This window comes from Oryctolagus cuniculus, chromosome 8 (assembly GCF_051225735.1).
Source record: "Oryctolagus cuniculus isolate XC-2025 breed Fujian yellow rabbit chromosome 8, ASM5122573v1, whole genome shotgun sequence".
Lineage (NCBI taxonomy): Eukaryota > Metazoa > Chordata > Mammalia > Lagomorpha > Leporidae > Oryctolagus > Oryctolagus cuniculus.
The window spans coordinates 5463559-5473204 of record NC_142874.1 but is presented as its reverse complement, the minus strand read 5'-3'; the positions used below and the strand labels follow the sequence as shown (position 1 = coordinate 5473204).

General features: G+C 42.9%; 1 protein-coding gene across 7 annotated transcripts in view; it reads right to left on the bottom strand.

The window, feature by feature from the left end:
* Window positions 1-5357: 5357 nt before the first annotated feature.
* Window positions 5358-9646, bottom strand: part of RXFP1 (relaxin family peptide receptor 1) — a 150966-nt gene continuing 146677 nt past the window's right edge. For 5 of the 7 annotated variants that reach the window (XM_089301747.1, XM_089301748.1, XM_051831654.3 and 2 more), the window contains 2 exons: window positions 9155-9373; window positions 5358-6553 (listed from right to left, as the gene is read on the bottom strand). In XM_089301747.1, coding sequence (XP_089157873.1) covers window positions 6252-6553; window positions 9155-9373 — 521 coding nt within the window. In that variant the 3' untranslated portion in view covers window positions 5358-6251. 7 annotated transcript variants of the gene reach the window in all.

Here is a 9646-nt window from a genome sequence, read left to right as displayed (position 1 = left end):
GGATGGCAGGAGCCAGGTACTTATCCTGGTCTCCCATGGGGTGCAGGGCCCAAGCACTTGGGACATCCTCCACTGCACTCCCGGGCCGCAGCAGAGAGCTGGCCTGGAAGAGGGGCAACCGGGACAGAATCCGGCACCCGGACCGGGACTAGAACCCAGTGTGCCGGTGCCACAAGGCAGAGGATTAGCCTAGTGAGCCACGGCACCGGCTCCATATGCATTTTTACATCCTTTTTTCTGAATCTGAGAAGAAAGTCATTTTTTTAAAAAAAGATTTATTTATTTATTTGAGAGGTAGAGTTACAGACAGGGGGAGAGACAGAAGTCTTCCATCCACTTGTTCACTCCCCAGATGCTGCAATAACCGAAGCTGCACAGATCTGAAGCCAGGAGCCAGGAACCCTCTCTGGGTCTCCCACATGAGTACAGGGGCCGAAGGACCCAGGCAATCCTACACTGCTTTCCCAGGCCACAGCAGAGAGCTGGGATTCGAACTAGTGCCCACATGGGATGCTGGCAAGGCAGGCCACAGCTTTACCTGTTAAGCCACAGTGCCGGCCCCATCATTGGTATTTTAATTGGGATCACATCAAATCCTTAAATTGCTTTTTGGTACTGTGGACATATTTTTGATATTAATTCTTCCGATACATAAACATGGATGATTTCTCATTTTTTTGTGTGTGTTTTCTATTTCTTAATGTTTTGTAATTTTCATTGTAGAGATCTTTCAGGTCCTTGGTAAAATTTATCCCCAGGTATTTAAGGTTTTTTTTTTAAAGATTTATTTATTTATTTGAATGTCAGAGTTACACTGAGAGGGGAGAGGTAGAGTAAGCGAGTGAGCAAGTGAGCGAGAAAGGGGTCTTCCATCTGATGGTTCACTCCCCAATTGGCTGCAACAGATGGAACCTCACTGATCCGAAGCCAGGAGCCAGGAGCTTCCTCCAGGTCTCCCACATGGGTGCAGGGGCCCAAGGACTTGGGGCATCCTCTACTGCTCTCCCAGGCCATAGCAGAGAGCTGGATGGGAAGTGGAGCAGCTGGGTCTCAAACCAGCGCCCATATGGGATGCCGGTGCTTCAGGCCAGGGCGTTAACCTGCTGGGCCACAGTGCCGGCCCCAGAATTTTTTTTTGTTGTTACTATTGTGAATGAGATTGATCTTAGTTCCTTCTCAGCCGTGGCACTGTGTATAGAGGCTACTGATTTACCAAACTCTTCTGTGAGTTCCAGTAGTCTCTCAGTGGAGTCTTTGGTTCCCCTTTGTGTAGAATCATGTGATCTGCAAACAGGGATAATTTGCCTTTCTCCTTTCCAATTTGATTTCTTTTTCTTTCCTAATGGCTCTGGCTAAAACCTCCAGGACTATACTGAATAGCAGTTGAAAAGGTAGGCATCCTTGTCTGTTTCTAGATTTTAGTGGAAATTATTCCAACTTTTCCCCATTCAGTATGATGCTGGCTGTAGGTTTGTCATATATTGCCTTTTGTTGAGGAATGCTCCTTCTATATACCCAGTTTGCATAAGCTTTGCATCATGAAAGGATGTTGTATTTGATCAACTGCTGTCTCTGCATCTATTGAGATAACTATATCATCTTTATTCTTCAATTTGTTAGCATGATGTATCACATTTATTGATTTGCAAATATTGAAACATCACTGCATACTACGGATAAATCCCACTTGATCCTGGTGAATGATCTTCCTGTGTTGTTGGGTCTCATTAGCCAGTATTTTGTTGAGGATTTTTGCACCTATGTTCATCAGGGGTATTGGTCTATAGTTCTCTTTATTTTTTGTATCTTTTTTGGTTTAGACATTAAGGTGAAGCTGGTATCAGAGAAGGAGTTTGGGAGGATTCTCTCCTTTTAAATTTTTCTGAACAGTTAAAGAAGAATTGAAATGAGTTCTTTCAATGTCTGGTAGAATATTGCAGTGAAGGCATCCAGTCCTGGGCATTTCTTTGTTGGGAGAGTCCTTATTACTGATTTAATCTTCATCCTGGTTATTGGTCTGTTTAGCTTTTCTTTTTTTAATATTAAGATTTATTTATTTATTTGAAAGTCAGAGTAACATAGAGCAAGAAGGAGAGGAAAGAGATAGAGAGAGACATCTTCCACCCGCTGGTTTACTTCCCAATTGGCCACAATGGCCGGAGCTGCGCCAATCTGAAGCCAGGAGCCAGGGGCTTGCTCTGGGTCTCCCACGTGGGTGCTGGTACCCAAGGACTTGGGCCATCTTCTACTGCTTTCCCAGGCCACAGCAGAGAGCTGGATCGGAAGTGGAGCATCTGGGACTTGAACTGGCCATATAGGATGCCGACACTACAGATGGCGGCTTTACCTGCTGCACCAAAGTGCTGGCCCTATTTAGTTTTTCTACACCTTTCTGACTCAATTATGTGTGTCTAGGAATCTGTCCATTTCTTCTAGGTTTCCCAGTTTGTTGGTTTACAGCTATTTGTAGTAATTCCTGATGACTTTTTTATTTCTGTTGTATCTGCTGTTATTACTCCTTTTTCATCTCTGATTTTATTCATTAGTGTGTTCTCTTTTTTTGGTTCGGCCAATGGTTTATCAATTTATTTTTTCAAAGAACTAGATTTCTTTGAATTTATTGCTTGCCTCTGGTCCGCTTTCACCTGACTCCCAGCGTCTGTGTGGTGACCCCACGCCTCCTGCCCCCACTGAGCTCCTCCTATCAGAACAAATCCACAGCAACAGAGACGCATGGTTACCTCCTCTCTTCCAAGGTATTCAGTCTCCATGGTTGGCCCACAGTGGCTACAACCCCCACCCATGCAGGTGGGTGAACCACACAAAGGGTCTGTGCTGTCTTCAGTGTGAGCATGGAACCCTCCACAATGATCTACCCCAGTGACTGGGAGCTCTGAGCCTCTGAGGCCAGACAGAGTTATTGTCCAGAGACCCAGCTACACCCGACACTCTATAGCACAGTCACAGAGTCCCCACATTCATAGTGTGCAAGGCTCCCACAGTCACAGGGTGCAGCAGATCCACTCTCAGCCCCATATGCCTGCCCCGTCCACAGAGAAAGCAGAGTCATTCCCAGAGCAGATGTCTATGGGCACCCTGCCTTAGCAGATTGAGCCCAGGAGCCTGTGACTGGGTGGGTGGAGGGGAACACCTCAGAGTCCTAAGTGGGTGCACAGCACCCCACCAACCCTCCAGGCCAGACTAAAGTCAGTGGGGAAATGAGAAAGCCACCATAGCCTCTACTGGCATTACGATGGTGCTTTCTCCCTGCTGTCAGGCAGGTGCTTTGTCAGGGGATGGGAAAAAATAAACATGATTTTCTTTCATGGGGCCCTGCAGGGCTCCAGAATGGACTCACAGTCAGTGTGGTGCAATGGTGTCCCTCATGTAATGTCACTAGTGACAGGGCTGCCACAGTTTGCTCTCAGAAGCTGGCATCTCCTCCGGCCCTTGGCTGCAGGAGTTTTGAGTGGTGTCCCTGCTCGCTGCTGCGTGTTCATACTGTCGGCGCTGCCCCACGGTGTCTCTCTGCTTCTGTAGAATTTCCACTGCAAACTTCTCTCGCACTCTCCTCTGGAAATGCACTTCCTTTGATTTTCTTCTGTTATCTTTCCCTGGTCAAAATCGGCATGTCTTTTTCCTATTCAGCCATCTTGGAATCCTTTCTCCTTTTTTTTTTTTATAATGTAGGGGGTGGTACCTCATTGGATATGCAGATGGGATGAGGTGTGAGCATACGCCTTGGTCCAGGATGCTACAGTGCATCCTGAAGAGCTGGGCATATCAAACTGACAGTTAGAGAGACAGCAACATTCTGCAGGAAGAAATGATTCCCAGCTCACTTAAACTATAACTGCCTAGTTCTTATGTCAGTGGCACCAAGGCACCCCTACATCCACTTTGAAACAAGTTGGCAAAGTGGACTGTCCTGTTTATGGGATTAACATTACAGAAAATCACACAAACAAGCAGTTTGTCAGGTGAAGAGAAGAACCAAGCCTCAGAAGTTCTTTTCACAAAAGGAAGCTGCTACCTAAAACTTTAATCAGCTTGCTCCGATTATGATATTTTTTAAAAAGCTAAAACAATATAAAGTATCTATTCAAGGAAATAACAGTTTGTTAAAAGGTATCCAGAATTTGTACACAGGGGCTGGTATGGTAGCCCAGCAGGTTAAGCTGCCACTTGCAATTTCCCTAATGATGAGTGATGTTGAGCTTTTCAGGGGCTTATTGGCCATTTGTATATCTTCTTTGGAGAAATGTTTATTCAAGTCTGTTACCTATTTTTGAGTTTGTTGTTGAGTTAGAAGTTCTTTATGAAATCTAGATATTATGCCCTTTTCATAAATATCACTGTAAATATTCCACTTTGGTAGGTTGTCTTTTTGCTTTGTTAGTATTATCTTTTATGCACAAAGATTTTAATTTAGATGAAATCTAATTTGTGTGTATATATATATATACACACACATCATCTAGATACGACTAGATGGTCTAGAAATCTACTGCCAAATTCAGAGTCTTGAGGAGGATTCATCCTGTGTTTTCTTCTAAAACTTTTATGGTTCCAGCTCTTATATTTAGTGTGTTGATTGATTTTGAGTTAATTTTAATATTGGGTATGAAACAGGGCTCCAGTTTTACTCCTTTGCATGTGGATTTCCAGTTGTTGGCAGTGTATTTTATTGAGAAGACTGTTCTTGGGCAGATTCTTGGCCTACTGGCTGAGCTATCATCCCACACCGGAGAGCCTAATTCTGCTCCTTATCCCAGCGTCCGACTAATGTGCGACCTGGGAGGCAGCAGCTGATGACTCAGGTAGTCAGGTCACTGCACTGATGATACGTGAGGCCTGTATAGAGTTCCCAGCTTCTGGCTTTGGCTGGGCCCAAATCTAGCTATTGCAGGCACCTGGAGAGTAAATCAGTAAATGGGAATTCTTTCTGTCTCCATCTTTCTACCTCTCAAGTAACTAAAGTAAAAAACAAAATGCTCTCCCTTCTTCACATGACTGTCTTGGCACCCTGGTTAGAATCAATCGACTGAAAATGTGAGGGCTTATTTCTGGACTCTCGGTCCTGTTCCTCTGATCCAAATCTTTATCCACATTCTGTCCTGATTCTCTTCTTTGCAAGACTCCTGTTCTCCTATTCCAGTCTCATAAGATGATGATGACTTAAAGCAAAAAGAAAATTGTGCAGGCAATGAAAGAGAAGTGCTATTTTTGAGTTTCTAACAAAGCATTTTTTACAGTCATAAAGTTGTTTTATTGGCTGTCAAGTGTATGGAGACTTGAAGAAAAAAAGGATGCATCAGTCAGCTTCTTGATAATACAATAAAATACTTGACACAAGCTTCTTATGAAAGAGAGGTTTATTTAGCTCACAGCTTTGGAGGTTCAAGTCCAAGATCGGGAGGCCCCATTGGCTTGGCCTCTGATGGTGCTCCTGCTGGCACAGCCCCCGTGTGGTAAGAGCATCACACGCTAAGAGTCAGTGAGCACACTTTTTGTCTTCTCAATGTGGGCTCTTATAAAAGCCACCAAGATTTGGTCACGGGGCTCCATCAATCCAATTCAGTGACCACCCGCAGTGGTCCTACCTCCAAACATCACGCTTGGATTATGCGCCCATCTTCTTGGTGCCAGTAACATAAGATTTTGGGGACCCATCTTCAACATACACAGGACTATGGGGAACACTCAGGACACAAACCACAGCAGTGGATTCTTAAAACAGAATGTCTGTATTTCGCAAACAATCAGAAATTTTCTCTGGTGTAGTTACACTGAGTATCCAAACTGTAAACATTTATTTAAAAATGTTCATAATTTTTATGTTTGCTGTTATGTACGACAGACAAAGCTCTACTTTAAATGAGGAGCTGCAGGTGGACTTGGTGTAGAGTTCCTCACAATTTACAGAATACGAGGTTCCGTACCGTCTGCTTCCAGGAATTCGCCACAGTGTCGTGCACGTGGTGAGACTCAGTAAACGCATGTTAGAAGAAGCCGCGAATCCCTCTGAAGTAGATTTCTCTTAATTCGCGATGCAAAATATGTGCTACTATATACACATTATCAGTGTAATTACTTCCTTTTACACGAGCATTGGACGATTTTGTCTTCATGGCCTTGTATGCTAATTTGTCTTAGCCATTAGTAGAGGTTATTAATTTTGTGATATTTACTCCTATTTCCTCCAGAAGAACCAGACAGCATTGTCTGTGAAGCAAGGGGCTGCAGAGTGGTCATGTGAAGGAGTTGAGTCTAGGTGGCTGAGAAATGAGTGTTATCTCACACCTGTCTGGGAAAACAGGTGGCTTTATGAGCTCAGGCGGCATCTCCTGCAGTGGCCACATCTCCACCCAGATGAACGACGGAGCACATGTTTTCTGGCTTCCTTTGCTGTCAATAGACCTTCTTTGCCTGTAGTCAAACCAAAACTGACGGATCATTTCTTTGAAAGGTCTCGTAGTCAACGTATAGAGAATTGGGTTCAAAGCACTGTTGATGGGCAGAATAAAAATCACTACCCAAGAAGTTATGGTACCTGGAACAGAAAAAAGGAGACCATTTTAGAGTCTGGCGTGGCCTTGGCTGTTGTGGGCATTTAGGGATGGAAGAGCAGATGTGAACTGTCTATCTATCTGTTTCTCTCAGTCTTTCTGCTTCTCAAGTAAATAAAATAAAAATATAAGGCAATAGAAATGTTACTTGCCTGATTTAATCAGTGTATGAAATATATACAAATATTATGCTGTACCTCATAAGACATGTAAGTAATACATATTAATAGGCATTTTAAAAATAAAATAAAACCAAATAATTTAAAATGAGATCATAAGATTACAATGGACACAGAAGTCTGGCTCAGTGGTTAAGTTGCTGCTTGGGATGCCTGCATCCCATAATGGAGTCCCTGGGTTTGAGTGCCAGCAGGTTATGGCTCCAGTAGTTGTTCCCTGCCTCCCATGCAGGAAAACTGGATGGAGTTCCGGGCTTCTGCCTTTTTAGCCTGGCTCAACCATGGCTGTTGCAGGCATCTGGAAAGTGAACCAGAGAAGCTTGCTCTCTCTGTTCTTTCAAATACATTTCTAAAAAACAGTATGATGGATGATGACTCAAAAATGAAAGAATTAGAATCAACATAGGGGGAATAAGGGCGTTTAAGATTTGCAAATATGAAATGTTTAGATTGGTATTATAACATTACAGATGCTAGTCTTTCTTTTTGTTGTGTTTATAAAATTTAAGGTACCATTACCATCATCCATGGGATAAAATAAAATCAAAATTATATATATTTATAAATTTTAAAATTGTGAGTATGTATTGTATTTTATATACAACTAACAGGATACTCACATTTTAAATGTGGTTATATATATATATATATCACAAAATGTACCATTTTAAATATGTATGGTTCAGAGACATTGAATCCCTACACATTGTTGGGCCACATCTACCTCTATCTACCTCCAGAACCTCCCCCCATCCCATACTGAAACTATACTCATTAAACACGGCCTCCCCTTCTCCCCACACCAGTCCCTAGAAATCACCACTCTGTATTTACTCTGTGCATTTAACTACTCCTGAACTTCATGTAAGTGGAATCATAAAATATTTACCACTTGCATCTGTCTTACTTCACTTAATACGACATCTTCAGGGTTCATTCATATTGCAGAATGTGTCAGAATTTCCTCCCTCGAGGCTGAGTGACAACCCATTCTCTGCCTATAGCAGACATTTTGTTTATCCTTTTACCCATCTCTGGACACATTCATTGCTTCATATTTTGGCTACTGTGAATGATGCTACTATGAACATAGATGTACAAATATTGGTGTCCTTACTTTCAATGCCTTTGGGAATGACTGAGAATCGGAGCTACTGGGTTGTGTGTTAATTTTATGGTTAATTTTTGTAGCAGTGTCATATTGTTTTCAACAGCCAGCACCATTTTATATATATATATATATATATATATATATATATATAGACAGGCAGAGTTAGACAGTGAGTGACAGAAACAGAAAGGTCTTCCTTTTCTGTTGGATCACCCCCCAAATGGCCACTATGGCTGGCGCACCGCGCTGATCCGATGGCAGGAGCCAGGAGCCAGGTGCTTCTCCTGGTCTCCCATGGGGTGCAGGGCCCAAGGACTTGGGCCATCCTCCACTGCACTCCCGGGCCACAGCAGAGAGCTGGCCTGGAGGAGCAGTGCACAAGGATTCCAGTTTCCCCACACCCTCAGCCACACTTGCTTTTGTGTGTGTGACTGTGTGTTTTAGAATAACAGCCACTCTAATGGATGTGATGCATGTCATTTTTAGTTACCAAGATTTTTTTCCTATTGTTTTTCACACTCAGGGGTAATATTCTCTAAAATGTATGTATTCGAAGAGGAAACATTTCTTACATTCTAAAAAATGAAGCAATTTTGGGATTAATACTTTGACCTATATTCTTTTCTAGTCATTTTAAGCATGCAATTAATATCAACACCCATGTTACACATTTTGATCATTGTTCCTTTGTTGCAATTGTGATATTAAGCATTTATGGAAAAACTGAATGGCTTATTTCCAGAAAATGCTTGTTGGGGAATAGAGCTAAAGTGTATCTGACCCCGACTTTGATTCTTACAACAACTAGTTAGGGTTAAGAATCCTACTCATCTTTCTTGGAAGAACACTGCACAGACATAAACATAAACTTACAATAAGATGTATTATTTCGGCCAGCGCCACGGGTCACTAGGCTAATCCTCCGCCTAGCGGCGCCGGCACACCGGGTTCTAGTCCCGGTCAGGGCACCGGATTCTGTCCTGGTTGCCCCTCTTCCAGGCCAGCTCTCCGCTGTGGCCTAGGAAGACAGTGGAGGATGGCCCAAGTGCTTGGGCCCTGCACCCCATGGGAGACCAGGAGAAGCACCTGGCTCCTGCCTTCGGGTCAGCGTGGGGCGCCGGCCGTAGTGCACTGGCCGCGGCAGCCATTGGAGGGTGAACCAACGGCAAAAGGAAGACCTTTCTCTCTGTCTCTCTCTCTCACTGTCCACTCTGCCTCAAAAAAAAAAAAAAAAAAAAAAAAAAGAGAGAGAGAGAGAAAAGATGTATTATTTCTCCAAAGAAAGCAAGCTGTACCTGGTATTTCTACCTGAAGCAGTGAAAGAAATTTCAGCACAAAAATGGGGATCCAGCACAATGCATCAGTAAACACGATAAAGAAGAAGCGCTTGGCCAGGGCCACCTCTCTTTTAACTTGAGTCCGTATTTCAGTTGCTGTGATGGCACTTTGATGGACACTGTAAAACATGCTTCCGTAGGAAAAGACTATGATGAGAAATGCCGCCAAGTTGACACCTGTTTAGAACCCAAGAAGCACTATTAATGGACACAAGTATTTTTTTAAAAACAAACAGATAAAACATATTCTTAAGGTGTTATTAAAGATATAACAACCATAATGTATTTTTTATTCTTCATAAAGAATTACGAAGGTGTGTAAAGGTCATTTTTTTTTTTTTTTTTGCAGATGAAGTACTGAATGATAGTGAGATGTTTCATTTAAAGATGGCACACTAAGATGAAATTAGAGCCATTTACTTACTATCTGGCCCTTCAAGCTTTCTAGTC